Source organism: Dermacentor andersoni, unplaced genomic scaffold (genome assembly GCF_023375885.2).
Source record: "Dermacentor andersoni unplaced genomic scaffold, qqDerAnde1_hic_scaffold ctg00000041.1, whole genome shotgun sequence".
Lineage (NCBI taxonomy): Eukaryota > Metazoa > Arthropoda > Arachnida > Ixodida > Ixodidae > Dermacentor > Dermacentor andersoni.
The window spans coordinates 341,939-364,359 of NW_027314754.1; the positions used below are offsets into that span (position 1 = coordinate 341,939).

Sequence of the window (22,421 nt, forward strand, 5' to 3'; positions counted from 1 at the left end):
GAGTCAAACACAAGTAATGCCGGCAGGTTGAGCATTCTGATGGTTATCAAGGTACACCGAAAAGGTCAATGAGAAACGTCATCCGCCTTCCAGAGCTTCGCCGGGGTCAATAATGCAATCGAAACTTCACAAAACACGCGCAACGAAGAATCTCGTGTGTGGGATTCTCCTGCGCGAGCAGCACAGGTACCAAAAAAAGGTATTTAAAGCATATAAATACTTGCATTTGCGGCAAGGACCTGCACGGCGCTTTTAACGTACGGAGTAGGGAGCCCACAGAGAATCACGCGCATTGATTCTGCTAGTATGCTGAGGCATACCTCAACATTCTGACTTAAGCATGGGAATACTAAAGCATAGCATATGTCAGCGTGTTTTATGCTCTGAAGAGAGTTCTCCTTCTTACGGATAGTTCAGAAAAAAAAGGACTAATTAGGTGGCAACTGAAATAGTTTGGTTTACTGAAATAGTATTTTGTAGTTCTCTCTTCGTGCAGGTACAATCTCCATGGTCACAAATGAAGTTGAATAATCTTTTTTCAAGTTGTCCTAAAGTGGAAATCAGTTTGGGCATTGCAAAGTGTAATTTAAGGAGGGTTAAGAAATGGTATTCCTTCAAATCTATCACAAATTATTGTCGATTAAACGCAATAAAAAACGTTTTTATTGTCCGACTTGCCTCATCATTATGTGTTTACAAGCGGGCAATCATTGCCTTTTGCCAAAAAAACACGCGTGGATATTCCGGCTCTTGGTTTCTCCATTGCTGATCACCACGCTTTTGTTCAGCTTCCAGAACGCTCCGGATGGCAGTGCGACGTAGTGAGCGCCCAGGTGCAGGTCAACGACGGCGCGCCTCAACACTCCAACAGTTTCGGCTTCACGTTCTCGACGAGGCATTTCACTGCGTATCGAATCCAGGTTCGCCTCGCGACGATGCCGGAGAAGGCTGGCCCCTGGTCAGACCCCTTCGAGTTTACCACACGTGAAGAAGGTATGCCCGCTTATTGTCTTCACAGTAATATTTGATGAGGAATGCACTGATGCCTGTTTCTATTTTCTCCCTAATTGGAATTTTCTAAGCTTACATGGGCACCTGTTCACACAACCCAGCTTATTTTATAACATACGTATTTCGACTGTCCAAAATCGAACTGTGCTTACTTCCAGTTTTCGGCGACAAGTAAGCCTGCTGGAGTTGCAACGCTGCTTACACATGGTGGTCCTTTCCTATCTTCATTAACTGCATTTCGCCACCGTAACTTTGAATAGCGAGCAACAAACTCCACCCATCTCACGATCCCAGCTAATCCTTATTTTGAACATTCGCACTCACCTTACACTTTAGCATCTGCACATTCTCCCCACATAGGGCGGGATGGGGGGGGGGGGGGGGGGTAAGGGACAGGCCAGAGTGAGCTACACAAACGCTGCCAATTTCAAAGCCGGCATCCTGACGATGAGAACTAGAAACTTTGGCGTCATACTGAGGCTTCTTTAGTCCCGATACTTTTCTTTTAGTTGTTAACTTTTTTTTATTTATATACATACCGCGGCCTTGAGATTCAACAATGGAAAGGTGCAATAATACAATAAATAGGAGGAAGGCTACATACACAATATCAAGAGCAGCGAAAAAGAAAAAGATAACGTTCAAATGTTAAGTCGTAAATGTGGTGAGTGTTCTGAAGGGTTCCAACTTAATATCGCGCGATGTGAAATAAAACATAAATGCTTGTCTGTTTTCGCTCAATATGCAGTGAAGCAACATGGCTTGAATGCGCGCTTTTAGTGGTGTCTAGCGTGTCTAGTAGGTTATGCCATTAAGTAACACGAATGATCAAGCTCGAAACTGTTACGTAAGAGCGAATACATAAACGCACATCAATTACCTCAAGGACACTGCTTTCTTTCTGACGGTAAATTTAACTTGACGCTTTCCATGCACCACGTGAATCGCTGGTGGACAGCTCCTGGTGAAGTGAGCAGCCTGTCCAATGAAAGGTTGTCACCGAAGACTTACCGGCTTCGCTGGCAACCACCTGCCGTGGCCAACGGCATACTGCGAGAATACCACCTGCTGATTCTCGCTCTTGGCCTGGACAGTGTCGATTGTCCCGAGTTTCAAGCACCAGAGAGAATCAACGCCTCTTTCCCGGCCAACGTGACGTCGACGGTGCTCCACAACCTCACAGCTTCCGCGGTGTACCGCATTTCCATACTGGCAACGACAGTTAAAGACGGCCCGTGGAAGGATTATCGGCTGATTACCAAAGAAGAAGGTTTGCTGTTTCAATGATTACTTGTCGTTGCAGAGAAATTCGCCCATCGACTTTCAGTGTCAACTGCTTTAAATGTATACACAGTGCACAATAGTTCCTACTCTTTCACGTAGCGAAATAAATTCAAATAAACTAGACGCTAGAGCGAATGTAAAGAGGTAATCATTTCTACAATCATACAAAGGAATAGCACAATATAGCACTCATCACTGGACAAATGACACCGAGTGGCAGGCAGCGGCAGTTAAAGCTTGCGTCATAATGATGAGACGAAGAATCAAGACTATGTACTGTGGCCACGGAGTTTCTACTTTATTTTGCATTACAGCATTGAAATCGTCAAGAATGGGTTGGGTATTGGCATACCAGGAGTCATGGAGGCATTGCGCATACAAGGAGTAGTAAAAGCATACGCGAGTGTCTTAGCAATTATTTATTTTAAACAAAATTCGCAGCTTCCTGAATGCTTCGCAGAAAATTCGGGAATATACTACTGAAGAGCTGGGTCAGGCAAGTAGAACAATATTTTCCAAAGCTATAAACTGCCTAACTAAAAGTATTCGAGGTATTAGATCGTTACTGTTTAGTCGCCAAGAAAAGAGCCCTTTTGAAATATGTAGTTTGCTTTCCGTGTATTTTTTTGTTGTTTGCTTCTGTCCTCTTGCTCATAGTGATGGCTTCAGTGATGTGCTTATTTTTTTACTTGTTTTCTCTTGGCTGATTCAGTCACGTCTACTTTTTTCCCGCTCCTGGTATTGCCCTAAAATAAGACTGTAGATGTAAATTTGTCACGGGTCAGACCGCGAGAAATCCTATTGATTTATTAGACTGCATAGCACTTTTTCACAGTAATCCTGTTGTGTATAAACCGTTCAGTCATCACTTAAAATGCATTTTGACTATATTGACTGTTTCTGTGCGCCTATGTTGTGCTAAAACACTCTCTTTTCTGTAGCGCTTACTTGTGTGACATGTGAACTCCCACTATAATTCTTCCAGAAATATTGTGTCACCTGTAATGAGCCGGTGACGGATGAGGAGTTGAAAAAAAAAAAACGGATTATGTTGTTAGATTTTCCTGTTGTTTCAATCCAAGATCCTTCCGACTCTCCTTCCACATTATATTGCGCATCGCCTTCAATACTTCTCGAAATAATTAGGAAGCGGTTTCATAACACATTCATCCCTGATATAGTGTCAGATGCATGAGGAAGTCTCCGAGTTAATCATATTCTTGCGACTAACTTTCGAGAAAATTGATACTACTATGATACAGGCAGTTGGGTCGACACAAACCACAAGAAGTATTTGTGAAGTGCGTTTTTAGTACACTGAAGTTAGATGAAAACGCAGGATGCAGTGTCAACACAACAACACACCACGAGATTTCGCATGTACAACTAAATGTTTGTGCAAAGAAAATAAGTTATTGCCATATCATACACGAGGAGATGGTCACATTGTCCACACACATGGAGGTCCTGCCCTGGGATCTAACGGCGTCATTTATGCAGCTTTAGCTGGGGGCTTCTTATGTAAACACATGGGTACGGAGAAAGCGTTCTTTTTTTCTCGGGAAACACTGTGTTGATTTTGATGAAGTTTGTTGCAATTTCTAGAATACGTCAAATTTAATGACTCAACGAAAAATGTGCTTGATTTAGTCCGTAATGTTTTATATAGATTGTTGAATTTTGTAAACCTAAACAATACCGAACTATGACGTTTTTAATTCTGTACCTCATCAATAAAACACGATAACACAATTCCTTAAAGGCTGTTAATTAATATATCTAAAACAGTAAATTTAGGTATTATATACCACTCTGAAACATGCGGCTAACCTGTGAACATGGCTTTCGCGAAGTCCTTGTAAGCAAGGTGATGAACTCAGGTAGGCTGAAAATGTCTGTGTCAAATGCCTCCGCTTTAGATGCTCTAAAGGATCCTGCATTGAGAACTGCAATGTCTGATTCTGCGAACTTCGTGCTGAACTTTTTAAGTTAGATATTTCAGGGAATTTTTGTAAAAAAAATGCAGGCATTAACTCGAAATTCTACTCCACAGAGCCGCTCGAAGTAAACTCTCTCTCTCAAATACAATAAACTTCATCAAAATCTATCCAGCGGTTCTCTCATCAAAGCGTTCAGAGTTTTACATATGTTTGAATAGGGGAATCGGTGTTGGCCCAAGTGAAAGCTTCCTTTTCAACAAAAAACTGGGTTTTTCATGTTCGTAATATGCACCAGTCAGTAATCAGAACTGACTTGAAGAGCAGTTATGTCCGTAAGCTGTATTCATGTATCGGAATAACGAAAATTCGCTTTTCTTTAAGGTGTAACCTTCCAACCCTCTTGCTCACAGTCCCGGAAGGTGGTCCGCAGCGGCTCACGCTGGATCGAGTAGCCAACCGGTCAGCCGTAGCGTCTTGGCAAGCTCCCGACTGCCGCAGTGTCAACGGTCCGATCACCAGCTACGTGGTCCTTCTGACCTCGCCGGAGGAGTGGGCGGCGGTCGAACTCTCGAGGAGGCAGGTTGAGACCACAGTCGAAATGAACGCCCTCGTCCCGTTCACGGAATACAAGCTCAGCGTATCCCCTGAGAACAGCGCCGGCACGGGCCCCGCTGCTAACGTCACATTCAAGACGGCACCCAGTGGTACGTCAATGCGCAGGAGTACTTGCTCCAATAAAGTACAGAGTGTCTTAAGCTCTCTGTAAGTGTTTTAACGTTCGCGGAATCACAGGTGAGGTGTAAGGTAGCAACAGTTCCTGTAGTGCCACCTTATAATGCAAAGTTTAACGAGAGTGTAAACAAAGCTCATATGGTAGTGACGTACCGTACTTACTGAACTGCTGGTGGAACGCTTTGGTAGCGACGTAACCTCTAACAAGCTGTCTCTTTAGGATTTTCCTTCGACGAAAGCACTCGCGCAGCCCGAACGCATTTCCAATGTATCGCAGTTGGACAATGCGTTAGCACAGATGTCGTTACCAGCTTTTCTACAGAATGCACGACTAATGAAACATAGAGCACTTTGGGGCCAAATAATTATGAGGTCGTGCATGGAACCTGAAAAGGGGTAATGGTTCCAGCGTCAACGTTCACAAATGCCATAATATGCTTAATATCAGATATCTTGTCGGCGTTGGGAGTCGCCCAAAGATCGGTACGCCGGTAAGCTTTGGGAGCCCACGGTAAAACCACAAATATGGCAGCGCAGGGTCACTTGGCTTGGGACTATATTGAAGCCAGAGAAGCACAGGGCAAAATTAGTGTTGAAGACAGACTCAGGAGCATGGATGAACGGCTAACGTGCTCAAGTATATGTACCTGAAGATCGTGGACACAGAATGGAGCAAGAGGTCAAGAAAGTTGGAAACCAAGTACACGGTAATTGAAAGTGTAAATAGACAACCTAGAGTCGTCAAAAAGACACTGAGAGAAACAGAGACAGTGAATTGGATGCAAAGAACGGAAATAAAAAAAAAAAATACCATGGAGATTTAACAGAATGGGAAGAAAGAAATGAGTATGAAAATCTGCAGGATAACACAAATGATCCTATAGGATCCATTTAGGCTCCAGTTCGTTGCCTAAGCACAAAAGCATACCGGAGCAAATGTTCACAAGATGAAGCATGTGTAGGCTCCAACAAAAATCTGGAGACCACTGGGCACATACTAACGGAGCGAAGGCATTCACGCAGTGAGATCTGTAGGAATGTGCGCCTTCCAGACCCGCTTAGATTGGAACTGGGCTGAAGCATCGACCGGTGAGCAGACGAGATAGGCAAGAGACATTTGAAGTATAGGTTAAAAAATAAAGAAGCTGAGAGGAGATTGATGCGACCGAGTCCGTTACATGAGTAGGTAACGGTACAAGGTAGATAGAGTTTTGATGAGAAAAAAAAAAACACATTAAGGAGATGTATGCAAAAATGATAGAGTGAAATGCACGTATAGCATTTCTGATTAACTCAAGCAGTCTAGTCGACTATTTGTCACCACCTGGTCTTAAAGAGGATGCCGATAAATCATCATCATTATCAGCATCGGTCGTGCACGGCTGCGGTAATCCGTAGTTATGCCATTGATTCAATGATTCATACGTATGAACTCGTATATCATTGATTCAAGTACGTCGATGCTAATTCCTCGTAAGTGTGTGTGCGTGCGCGCGCGTGTGTGCTGTGTGGGCTGTATGCTTATTTTCTTATTTTTTTATGTCATTTCTACCCATTCAAGAATAAAATTTTCTGCAATAATTTGATGGAAGTTGCGAGCATTTCTAATATAAATAAATAAATAAATAAATAAATAAATAAATAAATAAATAAATAAATTTTGCTTTCGTAAGCTACATCTGATTGCGACGTGACGGAGATCGTCCTATTGTTTGCACAATACAGCTTTCTTAGCCGGAAGGTTGTCACATCGTGCTGTGGCATTTGTTATTGTTGTTTATTAACTGCACATAGAAGGGAAGGTAGGCTTCAGAGCTGGCTACCCCTGCACACAGTTAAGAAATTGTAACTATCCACTTGTCTATAACTACGGACACACATATCACAGAGACACAAACTTACAAAGCCTACAAGATAAAGAAAATATGGAAAGAAAACGAAAAAAAAGAACCCTGGAGAAGAACCCATATGAATGCGAGTTAAGTAATAAAAGTCAGTGTCTTTTGTTAACATAAAAATACCGCTATACGCCTAAAACACGAATGCCATTCTTCCATTATAGTCCTGACCTCAAGCACTCAATACACAAAGAGTTCAGAATCTGCAAATTAAGTCACATTTGCTTGAAGCGCAGCAATGTCACTCCTCCTCCTCTAACGAGCGGAACACGCCGAGTAAAATAACGAATGCAGAAAGAAAGTGAGTTCATTCTACTGAATGAAATTTATAGTGACAGAGGCGTAAATAGTGAAAAGACCGTAAGCATCCGCTGGGTATGAGCTTATTAGAGCACTGATAAGAGGCAGTGGGTGCCAGAAGGAATGGCCGACGACATATAACGCTCATGTAAAAGCGGGAGAAATTCGGGCAGCTTCGATAATTTAGGGAAAATGTCAAGATTAAAAAGCTAGGTGGGCTTTACTTCTGCGGATATGTCAACTATGTTTCAACTATACGACGCCAAGTGGTGGAGTAAAAAAGTAATCACGCAGATCCTACCCGCATGTAGGAATTCTAGAAGCAAACGCTTCGTGAAGCGGGTATAGATAAATGCAATGCAACTGAGCAAACCTATTCTGCACAGTGTTGTAAGCTACAGGGATTACCTGCCTGCCAGTGAAGATGGCAAGATGCGGAGACCCCAACCACGTGACCCTGTACTGTCTTATGGGTATACCATCTATGCAATGACAGTGTGTCCAGAGTCGGCGCGACGACTAGAGGAAGCCGATTCATGAGGTGGTGCAACGGCAAACTGCAGTTTACTCAGTGAAGACCAACCAAGCAGATGCATCAAATACCAAACTTCAGGAAACTAGCAATACAACTACTAACTTTATTCAGGCAATTAATGGCACTGTTCGTGAAGTATACGAGATGATCATTTTTAGGTTTTACGGAATTTAAAAAAATGGCTAGTGGCAGATGACATAATTCTTGTCCTTGATCTTGACTGCTTAAAGAGGCCGACATGCACGAGACATTGGAACACATATTCTACTATTTACCAACAAATTACTAATTAACTTCCTTGTTATTTATTGTGCGGCACATATTGCAATTTACCAATTGTAGCCGGACACTTTGCAAGGCGTATCCACTTGCAATCAGTTTCCAGAATGCAGCGCAAATTCTATTGCCACTGTTGTGATCCGCTTCTGGGTTCGTGGTTGGGACTCGGGCGTCACACAGAGGGTCACTTGCCTACGCCGTCGGAGCACCTAAAGCTTAGTAGCTGGCCTGCACTATACAGGGGCTTTGCACTAAGCTTGTTAAGCGTAGCCGCGCTGTCGTGGGTCTCTATTGCCGACACTTGCTTGTTGGTGAGGAGAGGAGGTCATGACGTGTGAAAGAAATAAATTGGTTTATTTTAAGTATTTGTAACCCACAGGGCTCCATTGTGATGGGAGCACGCTCCATGGAGATTGGTGCACTTTACAGGTCTGAGCTCCACTACATGTCCGAGTAAACACACATGTCAGCTGACTGCTCTGCAGCAAAGGTGCACCCTTTTAAAACAGTCGTTTTCCTTAAACAACTAGACGAGGGAACTTGATGACCGTGTCTCAGCCAATCAGAGGGGTCGCACTGTTCACAGCCCTCCGCCAGTGGTAGCACCATCTAGCTGGACTCCGCTTCTGGACTCTGCTCCCGATGCCGCCTCGTTTTACCACGCATACTCTCAGGTTCTTACTAGTGGCGATTCCATTTGTATGCACGAATACACCATCAGCTCAAATTCAAACTGGAACAAGTCGAAAACGACTGGAATGCGCTGTTACGCTTCCGGGTTCGTTTTTATATGTAACAGCGGACTAATTCAGACTCAAGAACGCAGATATTGAGCTAATTTATACTTATGAATTGGATAGAGAGCGAGTCCACGTCGCACTTCCAGGTAACTACGAGGTTACTTTCTCTTTGGGTTGTAACTTATGCTGACGTTACACACTTCTGTCAAAATTTTCGTTCCCGTCTATCACATGTTATGTGGTCTTGTAAATGTAACCAACTGACGACCAGGGGCTTTCATGCGCGCAACAATAATATTGCTTTTTCTTCGATTCCGCGCTTGGGAAATTGGTTATGCTTGGGAGTTTAAAAGCTTATGCTTAATTCACAGATGCTTGGTTGCATTGAATAATAAACTAAAATAGTCCTTCTGTTTCTCGCTATGACTTGGACATTGGGAAGGTCCTGATGACTCACTTCGAGAGCGTACGGGCCAGTTATTGGTCCAAATCCTTTTCTCGTCCTTATCAACGAATTGATTTCATTCACACGAAGCAGTCCTGAAAACTTGTGATTGAAGGACAAGCCCGAACCTGATTCGAAATGGGCTGATTCGAAATCAACTCGTTTATTGCGAAGCATCCTTGTACGAGTGCAGCAAGACGGGCGGTCGGGGTATCTCGCCGTTTTCGTGGGCCGGTCCCGGTGAAAGTGCAGCCTAAAATTTTGCGCCACGGCGGCAACTTGGTATGTGCGCTGCGCCCACGCGGTATGTGCCCCTGATGCGTCTAGGCATGTGCCATTGGGTAATGAATCACTGGGTTTCAATCGTGCATTATACCACTGGAAACATTCTGTCTTACTCATTACAAGTACGCACGGTACAGTCTATAACCTATACATAACCGTTCGCTACGCGATGCTTAAATTTACACGACCGTTGTCTACAAACTATGTATGCTTCGCATCTCGCACACTCTAAAGAAATGACGTGAAAATGGGAGGAGCTGAACAGTTAGTCCTAAAAACGGCGCTTTCGTCCCTCGAGGGACTAAGTGCATGAATATGCGTGCCGTGTGCAAATTTCGGAGAGTAAGTGTTTAGTCTCTGGTCGGAAAGAAAGCGACAGGAGGACGAACGGCAACAGTTATTCCCCATGCGCTCTGCTGTTTTCGACCGTGTCGTGAAGTGATGCGGCGAAAACGGTATTGTTTATAGATCGTGAATACTTCGAAGTTCGTGCACTCTCTATTGAACTACGTGCGAAACAGCACTTTGCCTCTCCGTGAGAAAATTGCGTGAAATTTAAAAGCTGGAGTGCGAAGATCGATGCCCTTCGTGCGCGCACCATAAGTGAGGGATACAAATTAAACTCGCAAGTCATTGATAGACTGCTAGATCTTTTTGGTCAATAGTACTTAAGTTTCTTCCGTTCCAAGGGTATTACGAACTTAACTGAAGCGATGTGTAGCTCAAACAAGACATGCTAAGCGACAGAGAAATTAGCCTTCGCTGTCGTCTTGGGTGCCCCGTTTGAGCTCGCTACACGCATACATCGCGTAGTGCCTCGGTTGAGATCACTCTAAGAATGCTCGGGCAGATTTATTTTCGCAGTCGCTTATGGTTGCAAGTGCACGCAACGTTATACTCTCCCCACATATCATACACAAAATGCCGAGTCGCATCTATATTGACGCATCTGCGTTCCGACCCTTAACCTTGGCTCAATATGCTTTCCTGTCAACCGACCTGCCGTGGTGAAGTGGTTTGAGTACCTGACTTGTGAGCGGGAGGACGTGAGTTGGAATCCTACTTTCGGGCACCTTTTTTTTTTCAACGCAGTAATTTTTTTATGAGGGTATAAATGCCTAATTGCATTAATTCCACCTTTAGGGAGCATCGGAAAGAATGACCGTTACTCTTTTGAGGAGTATCGCAAAAGGGCAACTGTTAGTCCTCGAAGGAATAACCGCATGGGGAGTAACAGTCCATCCCCTCGCTCTCACCCCCTAAGAGGAGGAATCGTTGTGGCAGATCAGTTCCTCCCCTAAAGGAGTAACCTCAATACCCCGTTTCCTTCTTGTCGTCTTAGACTGTAGACAGCAACTACCAGTTGAGTCTTTTTTTTTTTCTGCGCAGTCCCTCCACCTCCCAGTAACTTGACTGTGTACAGCGCAAGCAGCCAACACCTGGCGTTGAGCTGGAACCCACCGTATCCGCCGCACGGAGTGCTCGAGCACTACGTCGTTCACTACAAGCTCGCGCGAGACTCGGTTTTCCAGGACGGCGTGGACCTGACGCCTGACCAAGCGACCTGCGGCGGCGATGCCGACTCCAGGAGTGGTCAACACTGCGCGGTTCTCGGAGCACTGCTTCCCAAGATGGAATATCACGTGTTTGTAAGCATCGTGTAGCATATAGCCAATAATAGTGCAATAATAAGGCATATAGGGCAATTGATTTTTTTTTCTCCTGAGCCTAAATAAATACTATATTGATGTTTCTAAGATATCTGCTCATGTATTTCAAAGCAAATGTCGACGAAAAGTTGTGTTATAAGGCAAATCTACCCTAAATGCAAGACACCAAGTCCCTGCTATAAAAGAAAAAAAAAATTCAGGGAGTCAGATCAGATCCCTTGTTTCGTTTGCGCAGTTTCCACAATATGTTCGATAGTAATGATATTATCAAGAATCACTTTTCTTTACTCCAATATTTATGTTTCATTTTACTTCTCTTTTTGTTATAAACAGAGCACATGGTCTAAATAGGGAGTGCAATAGATAGCATGGAAACACGCGAAAAATTATGAAACATGCAGCAGTGAAGCACAGAAAATTGTTGCTAAATTAGGTCTCGAGATCACTTAAACAAGTGAATTCTCTTTTAATATGGAGAAAAAATAAAACCTGTAGGTGTTCATTTGGGTAAAGTACGAGGTTAACACGTCCTGCCAATGACAATGAGCTAGTCTAGTCGATAAATGCCGAAATATTAAGATTGGGTGTTGGATAGGTTGCGTAAGTAGCGTAACAAACTGAAGCCTTTCTTTTATTCTAAGGTTTAGAGATTGCATATCACTAACTCTTGTTTGTTAAGTGGGAAAAATTATTTTTTATTTTTGCCACGTGTAAGATGAACATATTTTCTCCGCATTCATCAAGGCAATAGTGTGTTATAAAAGTCGCAAACTAGGCATTAATATTCTTGTTAGGTACACCTACCAATTACCAAGACAACGAATCTTTATTTTTTCTTTCAATGTTAGAGCAAGCTTTCATAATTGCGTGAATTTGGCTTGCGGAAAGCTTATTAACAAATGTTGCTTATGTGAACGTGATATGATAAAATGTTACAGAGTACTCTCAAATATTCGTAGTTATACATTCAATAAAAGGCCATAATCTTAACTTGTAGGAGGAGTAATGTAGCTAAGACCAACCCGAACTGACCAACTCCTGTAACTTCGGGTTACCAAACTGCGGGACAAAGCTCGTCCTCGCAGTCAACACAAATCAAGGCTGCCCTCACCTTCCCACTAAAGTCACCTGTGTGACCGTTCTTCTGACCTTCAACCCTACTCTTTCCGACAGCCTGTTGGTAGAACCTACATTTAGAATTTACCGTTCTTGTACTGGTTAACTTCCTTATTTGTGTATGTCCAGTACCACCCTGAGAGTAAATAAATCACACAATTTTCCTGGCACAGCAACAGTGGAAAGTATAGGATAAAGCACACACTTTGTTTTATAACAAGGACTGTAAATTCCCACGTTGGACTCATACTTGAGAACGATTTCCCTGTAAGGCGTGAGTTACTTCCGAGTGCCCAACAAGTTTGCTTTGTTGATTGAACTTTTTTTTTTAATTTCCAGGTTGTCGCCAAGAACAAAGACGTCAGGACGTGGAGTGAAAGAAGCAACTTGGTAACCGCGCAGACACAAGAATCGAGTAAGCCAATCAGGAGGCGCCGAATGACGCAAACTCCTGCGCAATCTTTGCGGACTATTCTTCAACCGGTGCGCTTCTCTAGGCTTTGAAAAAAGGGCTCTATGTACAGTACGGATTTTTAAAATTTTGTTTCGTGCAACCTTCGTACAAAGTACTAATAGTGTAATGGTGTTTGAAAATTGTTTTTATTTTATCTTTAACATTTGTCTACATTCTACTGAGTGTGCATGCTTGTGCCTGCCTAATTTGATTCGTCCATTATTTTTTAACACAGCTCTTAAATGTAACATAAAATCATCCTAGGTTTGAGTATGTTAGATTTTCCATTCTATTCAGTGCTTTTTAAATAAATCTCATCACTCATAGCGCAATGCTTCCAACATTTGCTTTATGCCGTGGCGTGCAGGTCTCGTTCGCTTATTTATTTGCGTCATTAATTCCTGCGATACGAAACGATCCCCTGTAGAATACCCACAACATGTTGTACGTTTTTCGTTTATTTCACTATAATGATTTACATTGTTCAGACAAGACGTAAGAAACGGACAGGCTGTGGTATGGAAGATGGGAGAAAAAAAAAAGCTGCGATTTAAAAGCAGCTTCTCTGACAACACTTACCAGCGGAACGAGGCAGCAAAGTATCGACTTATTAACAGTTCCAGTGTGCTATCAATCAAATATACTTTCTTTTCCAGCCCACATAGTTTTCTTTTTTCTCCAAGAGGCCAGGAATATTAATATTGGTGCAGTTACAAGCAAAACAAACGCCTCAGCGTTTTCATTAATATGGTACTAACAGCTCCACAAAAGAAACGCCACCGAAAGGATATATCTTTTTTTTTTTTTTATCGAAGCTGAACTCTCAGGAAACTGGTAGATCACTATACCAAAATTCCGTCAGCTGCTTTCAATCAATAATTAGAAGACACGAAAACACGGAAGAGGCGAAGATACGGCCCATTAAAAAAAAAAAAAAATATCGCACTGTTATGATGTGGCCCTGGTAGAAACATGGCGACATCAGTGATTTCATGATGGTTCGCATCTATACGTGCTTCTGTATATAGAAAAAAGACCTCTAAGGCTGGGCGCCTGAGTGCTTGCTTGCCGTAGACTGTAATGTGAGGCTCTCTTTAGATATTCTCCAGGTGACCCAGGCTGTAACGCTGCCAAGATCTAGGACGCAATCGAAAGCTAGTGCGAAAACTTGACGGTGGCACCGCCACCTGTCTTTTGTTTCAAGTTAGGTTTCTGGACACACCCAAAAATACCCTCGCATTAGGACTGACTTCCTTAAAAAAAAATAGTATAAGTACCAGTACCGTATGAGTTAGTACTTGCCTTAGGTGTCCCTTTGAAGCTTTCGTGAAAAGGGCGCGCTGCCAGTGATACACAGTGTATATTTTTTGACGTTATTGTTGAGCAGCAGTGTCATTTTTTCTAGAACCCGGACCACCATCCCACGTCTCCGAAGGCGAGCGAAATGAGTCAGCAGTGATGATCATCTGGAAGGAGCCGAGCCTTCCCAACGGCATCATTCTCGGCTACAGGGTATGCTGGAATATTATTCTCAAGTGGGCTTCTAATCTAACCTATCAAGTTCCATTACGCTACCTTGCTACGAATTAATCAACTTTTGGTCATTTACGTCTTCAGAGTGGTCATTTACATATGCAGTGGCCTTACATATTCCATGCGGAGCAGCCCCATAACGAAAACAAATATGCTAAGCTAAGCAAGAGATGTGCGAATTACTGGAGTTCCCGAAGTCTACAGACCTTAGTGACCAACAATGGTGTCGATGTGCCAGTCTGGTTTAACACATGCAGTGTTTCCTCTGTCTGTTTTCTTTCTTGCCATCCCTCAACCTCCTTCCCACTGTGCGGAGCAGTAAACCGGACGCGCCTCTAGTTAACCTTTTCTTGTTTTCTCTGGTTAGTCTTACCTTTCTCTTCTTCCTTTCTCTTCCTCTTTCTTGAATACCTCGTTTTTATTCGTTAAAAGTTTCTTTTTCACGATCTCTGCTGATACATGTGTGCTAGAGCCAAAGAATGCGACGCACAGGTCGCATTGTTTTCCTCTACCACAGCATGTACGCGTGAGAAAGCTACACTGGGCTTGAGGCAAATTTGACTGCACACTTATTCTGCGAGGGGATGTTGCTTCTGGTAGATTCTAACGTAATCAGCAAGAATCCTTGCGATTTCTGTGCACGTACGCTAGGTTACCTTGGTGAACCGGCAGCTAAAGTCTACCGAGAATAACATCTCGATTGAAGTTCCCGCGGACGGCAGGCAGGCGCAGTTCATCGACCTCACCCCCGGAACCGGCTACGTTGCTCAAGTGGAAGCAAGGACAGCGGCAGGATACGGCAAACCGTTGGAAATTACCGTCCATACAAGACCTCGCCGTAAGCAAACAATGCCTATCTCCCTTGCCATTTGGATATTCTTCCTTTTTAGTTTATATTTAGTTTTCAAAGTATCCCGTGAAAACAAGACTGCAGTAAGGAATAGAGCCACTACTTCGAACCGAAAGTTGGAAGCAGTGGCTGTGATAGGCATATTAGCTCAATAAAACGCGCACACCGCAACAGGTCGTTGTGGCATGCTCGTAGAACGTAAACCAAGCGAACGATGTCGCCAGTGTTCTCGCTTCAAAAAGGTTGCCTTAAAGGGACACTAAAGGTTACTATTAAGTCAACGTGGACTGTTGAAATACCATCACAGAAACCTCGAAACGCTTGTTTCGTGCCAAGGAGAGACTTATTTTAAGAGAAAATGCGTTCTGAAGCGTCCGCGTACCGCTAGCGCAGTTCAAATCGCCCGCCCTCCGATCGAGGAGTACTGACATCATGGTCTCATAGTGACGTTGCGCCAACGGTGAGTAGAACGGCGTCCGCAGACGGCGCTACGGCTTTTCTGCGCAAAACGCAAACGCGCGGCCAGAAACAGAGCCAAGACAGAGCCGACAGCAGAGCGAAAGCGGGAGTATGGTGGCTAGCAGAAGGAGAAACGAATTACGTCCCACATTACGTCCCACGGCACACGGAGAGTCCGTTTTCGTTAAACTATAGGCTGCGGCGAGCTCGCAGCGTGGTCGGCGTGATCTGTGAGAAGTGACGAGCCTTTTCGCACTCGCAACAGGGCATAAAAAAGTGCGAATCGACGCAAAACTCGGCCTAGAAACGTGCTTCGCCACAGCCAGGGCTCAATAGGACCCAAGCTGGCGCGACCCAGATGTCGTTTCCCGCACCGCCACCAGGCGCCGCCACTATACCTCAAACTGCAGCGCAAGACGCCCATAAGCTGCTACTTCATTCTATGGCGCAAACTTCGACGCTCGTCGCAATGGACCCTGACACCGACAGATTGGCTCGCGATGGTGGGCTCAACTTCAGCGATTTGAGCACCGACGAGCGCGACCTGCTGCTGAGGGCTCGCACTGCCGGCGTCGTTGCGTACTACGACGGCGGCCTCGACACCGGCTCTCCGGAGTGGGAAAGCAATGAGGGCTTCCCACGACATCACATGGACGTGGCATTCTCGCTGCTTGTTCCAAATGAAAGTGTCGCGAGCCAGCAGAACCCTCACAGCACGACGCGATAACGAAAGTACTGAAACTCCAAAGCGTGCGCGGCGCAGAGTCGAGCGCGCAGAGTCGAGCGAAAACGAAACCTTTCGAACACCCATATTACTGAAGGGTAACGTCAAAATGTTATTTTTTCTTAGAGTCGAATAGACGTAGACAAGTAGCATTTTTTTCCGTCTTATAATCGAATGAAATGATAGTTTTAATACGAGTAGTTGAGTATTAGTAACACAAATTATGAGGAGTCCTTTCGTCATCGGGCTAGTACCGGAATGTCGCTGGGGGGTCTCAAATCGTGTCATGCATTTACCTCAATTTCTCGGTTACTAAAGCTCTGTTCGCGATTAAATTGACGCCTTAGACGTTCTAGAACATTGCTCTACCACTTTAACTTGAGTTTCTGGTAACCTTTAGTGTCCCTTTAAAGGCGTGTTTCAGCCTTTCCGTACACCTGTTAAGGTACGTAATACCAGAACACAGGGGTAAAGCCAGTTAAGCGGAAGCCCGCGAGGTGGTGTGTTCATAAAAGGAAGAAATTATCTTCCGCATGACTGATGCACGGAGCTAGAGAGGTGACCCATTCGAGTTTTGCAGGAATCCGTATGAGTTTCAGCCTGCGAATTCGGAACACCGGAGTCGCAGGTGTGAGTAGAAGCCCTCGTGGCGCCATCTTGCGGTTATGAATGGTGCTAGAGTGCAGAGAACTACAACTGAGACGGCCATGCCGTAACTTAACCGACGGTGCACATGAAGCGTATCGCGCGCGCATGCGCGCGCACACACAGAAAAAAATAAAGGGCTTCCTAACGCCTATTTTGGCTTTAACGACACATTGTCACGATATGCCTACCAGCGAACATGCTGCCGTTTCTTGATTTTTGTTTGTTTCCCGAAATGTAAGTGCCTGAATCGCAAGAATCATCGAGGGCTGTTTTTCTTTTCTCTCCCTTTTGCGCAGTACCGGTCATTGTGACGAAGGTTGAACTGAGGACTGTGGACGAGACCGCCATTACGTTGCAACTGTCACGAGCCAACGATGAGCCGGACGACATTAAGTACCGCATCGTTCCCCAAGAAATAAGTCTCCATCCGCGTAACTATTTAAAAAAATAGCTCTCGGAAGTGGTTTTTTGAACTGCTTGCAAGATGAGAAAGCATCATCCATACTGAACAAGTGAAATGTTTTTCTCCCTCTTTCACAAGATCAAAAAATATCAGCCAGATTCCCCGCAACGCAATCAGTGTTTATTTGTATGTTGTATGAAGAATAGGCAATATAATAATAGAATAATAGGTGTATATTGCAAACATCAGGTGACTTACTGATGAACAGTTGAATCGCTGGTCAGCTAAGCTTCTCCATAGACGATCAGGTCGAAAACAGCTGCGTGACGCACTTTATTTAGACAATCAGTTTTTTAATTTTTTTAGCAGCTCTTAGATTAAGCTACATTAACGGCTGTAGAGAAAGCCAAGGAGACGTTGCTCATTTCGAGTAATTCTAGACAATTTAGTCAACTTGTGCAAGGTAGTGCGCTCCGCATAGACTCTTGAAGTGATGGTGTGGGGGCATGGCAGAGAAGTAGTTTGCTTTAGAATTTTTTTTTTCTCCTGTCACCGTTATTGTTTAAGGGGAAAAAATTTTATAATCATGGTTTAGACAGCCTGGTATAACTATTGGACACTGCCATGGGGATGCTTGCTCAGCCCTGTACGTATATTTAGTTGTTTCAGAACGATTTCTTTCAGTTAGTTGTTCATGCGTTATTTATTCATTCACTTTTTTGTGAAGTGGTTCGCTGACTTTAGTAATAACTTTCCTCCTATTCTAATATCCTCAGAATCTTGGCCTATCCCCCGAAGTTAGTATGCGCCATCAGATAACGAGAATGAAACGAAGCGAAACGAAACGAAATTAATATAACCATGTCCCCTGTGAGGCCATGATGCTTTCGCAGCAAATGCGTTGAGAGCCGGAGAAATCGCTGAAGTCATCTGATTACCATTTAATGTAGTTGCGCCTCAATTGCAATTACGTTTCAGTGATAACTATTCGGTAGCTTATTATACAAACTAAAACATTTGTACAGCGACCTTCTTGGAATGGTGACACCTAGAGTGGTGAACAGTGTCACTCTATACGGATGGGTTCAGTCGATTGCCACTCGGGACAAAAAGATCGAGGTTTTGTCTGCATCACTATATGCTGAGATAAACGACATTCGATTATTAACACATTGCCGCGGTGCATGACAAGGTGTGATGAAGGTGCATGCAATGGGTAAATAATAAACCTAATTGAAACAGACATGGTTACTTTGTGTGTGCTTTATGACTTCTTAGTTCATTTTAACTTTCTTATTGTAACCGTTAGAAGGAACAATTCTTACTAATAAATCTCGTCGCTCAATAGTTAAATGATAGGAATAAAGGTTAAATGATTAAAAGCATCTTTATAGCAGTGATAAACGTGGACTATAAATAAATCACTGCTATTTATTTCTAGTACGCGGAAATTACCCAACGCTTACTGCAAACTGCACGATTTTAACGTATGCATACGGCATAATTTTGACCCCCTGAGGTGCCTTAACGTGCTCCTAAATCTTGCTACACGAGTGAGTTTTTTTGAATTCCGCCCCATAGGAGTGCGGCTGCCACTGCTTGGGAGTCGCACCCACGACCTCGCACTCAGCCAGCGGAATGTCATAAGAACTGAGCTTCAGCGGTGGCTGAGATTAGCATCGCGAACAAGGCGATGGACACCCGCCGTGGCTGCTCAGTGGCTATGGCGTTAGGCTGCTGAGCACGAGGTTGCGGGATCGAATCCCGGGCATGGCGGCCGCATTTCGATGGGGGCGAAATGCGAAGACACCCGTGTACTTATATTTAGGTGCACGTTAAAGAACCCCAGGTAGCCGAAATTTCTGGAGTCCCCCACTACGGCGTGCCTCATAATCAGAAAGTGGTTTTGGCACGTAAAACCCCATAATTTAACAAGGCGATGGACGTGTCACTCGCGCAAACAACTACCGGCGCTCATTGCGCACCCATCAGTTGTCTTTGCCGCGCTCGGCGCAGATGTTTCTCACAGATTCCTGTTTCGCGCCTCGAAAATCTTCGCCTCGCCTCCTTAATGCTTAAGCTAAAGAAGTGCATTACCGCCTTCATCCTGTGGCGCGTCATTGAACGCGAGACAGCCAGCAACGAGGTGAAAGAATGAGACCGACGGTAGCAGCTGTTCGCTGTCTGCAACCTGCAGCTGCGTGAATATTGCGCACATTTCCCGGCATTCTTTCTCTCGGACGTCTCTTTCCGAGCGCTTGTTATTCAAATGCGCTTTTTCCTATGAGTGCGTAACCAGAGACGGAAGAAAAAAAAAATGCTATGGCTGACATAAATAAATTGAGAGAAGATTGCAGAAAGAAAAAAAATATAACTAAATGGAACCGACGGACCTAGGAATCCAGGAGGGCAGAGGTAGGGCCGGGAAAAGTGAAACAAGCAAAAGCTAGCGAAATGTAAACGCAATGTATGCGGCTCACTGGTCACGGTGCACGGCCCAATGCCGTTTGACCTGGAACCGAACGCTTCGCCCGCTTTCAGGGCGTACTACGTGCTGGTGCAACGACACGACCAGGCGAGGAATCGCTCGAGACGCTCCACGGATGGCTCGAAGAGCGGCGATAGCGGAGGCGGCGGCCTTCACGAGTGGACGGAAGGCACTCCGGACTACAACGAGTCCGTGGCCGCGAACCTGTCGTTCTACATGGCAGCCAAGATGGCGCCCGATGAGCTGCGAAGTAGGGGCGACTTCACGGTGGGCGACGGCCTCTACTACGGCGGATACTACAACGCGCCCCTGGTCCCTGAGTCCACCTACAGCGTCGGGCTGGCAGCCGAGGTCGACTTCGAAGGCGTGAGTTCGATTCGGTCCTCATTCGTCGATGCAGGAAGGTTGTGAGGGTGCCTCGAACTCCGGGCGCTACGATTCAGACATTCTTAGTACTTTAAACAACGCAACTTGAGACGAAGATGCGAGCCGCGGTAAGAGAACGAAATAAACATTTGGTGCGAGTGAGCGCTTGTGTGCGTCCCGTCCCTGTTTTTAACTTGCGCAGTTCAGCGTTGAGAGTTCCGAGTTCCATCCGAAATATGTGCTTTAATAGAAACAATTGTCAAATACTGTGAACATGCATTCTGTGTGAACGCATACGTACACCCTAAATTTAGCAGTAATGTCGCTGTTTTCTAATCGTTGTTTTATTATCTGACCATGGTGATTACAGCTATCACATCGTAGGAAGAGAGTAGCCGGCGGCACATGTAGGCACCAACGTCGCCTTAATTACTGTCAGTAATGATGATAAAACAATGAACTTCCATGGCACCATTCGTACTAGGCGTTTTGTCCCCACTTTTGCCAAGTGTTGTAGTGATGCTTTATATCGCTCCTCGTTGACCATGCAGGTATTACTTGTTAGCTGAAGCTGCATGCTAAAATGTTTCGGACCACCACGCCGTTTTTACCGTATACTCATGCTTGAGAGCGACACAGAGAGAAGGATAAATTATGGTGACGAAGTCTCCAACTTCTCTAAATGTCGCAAATTGCCCAAAAACGCTTGGCTTGGCTCATGACGGGCACTTGAAGCGGACACTGAATCATGTGCATAAGCTAGCCTATATGGGGAAAACACGCTCAGTAATATCAGCCATTCAGTGATGACGCTTTGAAGTAATGCTCACACAATCTCCTTGTGACACAATCTCCTTGTGGTATTGTCGTGAAGCCTAAGCAGGGACTATAACTGCGTGTGGATGAAATATATCGTTATACTGCGTAAAAACATAGGCGATAACCGAATCTCATAGCAGTCAATATTTCAAAGAGTGAAAATGACTTATACTAAGTGAAACGCAATATTACTCTGAGCGAAAACTGGGGAGCGTATGTGTAATATATACTGTTAAGCACTACTCTGCCATCTGCAAGCTTTTGCGTGCAGCCACTGTATGTAAGACTCACTAAAATTCATATAACGTAATATTAATTGACCAGAACTGGCACAGAGCTGGTTAAAATAGTATGTGCTTAAGCGAGGACGAAAAAAGAAAGACAAAGGCAAGAACATTTTATGCTTGGTATTATATATAGTAAAACCATGCTGCATTTTTAAATGTCTGCAGAGCTCGTGAGTACAAGTTTTTTTTTTTTTCATTAGAAGACTGTCCTTAATTTCTGTATTACATGTGGCCTTTACTATTCGAAACACGCGAGCAAAGTCATGAAGAATCACGCATACCTAACGCGAAAAAATAGCCATGTATCGCGTATCTGATGACTGATGGCACATAATCGATACTTGAATCCTTTCTTTTTTTTTTCAGGATAGCAGAATTTCTTACAGACTACTGTCTGAACCAGTCACTGGTAAGGGCTTGTTTCTTTTATTTGATTCCGATAAAATTGCAAATAGAAATGTGATCTGCATCAATCTTGGAAATCCTTTCGTTATACGCAGCATGAGTGAACTGAAAAGAAAACTGCAACTTTTTTCTGTAAAACATACGCGCGAATTGTGACACAACCATAAACTTCTAGCATTGAATGAGTTGCCGGCAAGTGCGGATTATTTGTACATTTCTGGCTTCTTACTACACAGCCTCAGGAATATTACATTTCGTTGTTACTCAGAGATAACAAAATCAGAACGAAAGACGAAGTGTTTTCTTCAGTTTCACACGTTATAACAAGTTACATTTAAACTAGGGGTAAGCGAATAATCGAAATTGTAAATATGAATTGAATAGTCTTCTATTTAATTAGTATCCAATTATTAATAATTATATTTGAGATTGTGAAATATTCGTTTCGATTAAAGACTGCAAGGGGCAGCAGCCATGCTTGCAGTCTACGAGGAGAAAGACTGATGTGAATGGATCCGAGACTCGCCAGAACCATCGTGGTACAGGAGAAGCGTTATTGCTGCGCAAATGATCCACTTACTGAACAAACGCATGGGCGAAATCACACAAGCGCAATAGTTACCAGCCGCTGCGTAAAATCACGTTTCACCTTATAAGCATTCTACGAATTCGCTGTCTCTATTTAGGCACAGCTATTTATCATTTGGCAAATCTCATAATGTGTCGGCTTTTTCTTTTTCGAAACGGTGC

The 22,421-nt window shown here is 44.1% G+C and overlaps 2 protein-coding genes across 4 annotated transcripts in view; both read left to right on the forward strand.

The window, feature by feature from the left end:
• The first annotated feature begins 935 nt into the window (after positions 1 to 935).
• On the forward strand, positions 936 to 11,839 carry LOC129381667 (netrin receptor DCC-like). Its single transcript, XM_055064705.2, has 4 exons — positions 936 to 993; positions 1,970 to 2,281; positions 4,646 to 4,939; positions 10,839 to 11,839. The coding sequence occupies exons 1-4, from the start codon at positions 936 to 938 to the stop codon at positions 11,111 to 11,113; spliced, it is 939 nt and encodes a 312-aa protein (XP_054920680.1). The 3' UTR covers positions 11,114 to 11,839.
• Positions 11,840 to 19,549: 7,710 nt separating this feature from the next.
• The window catches only part of LOC126517431 (receptor-type tyrosine-protein phosphatase kappa-like), a 38,406-nt gene continuing 35,534 nt past the window's right edge, over positions 19,550 to 22,421 (forward strand). For all 3 annotated transcript variants that reach the window (XM_050167151.3, XM_072285764.1, XM_072285765.1), the window contains exons 1-2: positions 19,550 to 20,160; positions 21,633 to 21,675. In XM_050167151.3, the coding sequence (XP_050023108.3) occupies positions 19,807 to 20,160; positions 21,633 to 21,675 (397 nt within the window). In that variant the 5' untranslated portion in view covers positions 19,550 to 19,806. The remainder of the gene's footprint in view (positions 20,161 to 21,632; positions 21,676 to 22,421) is intronic.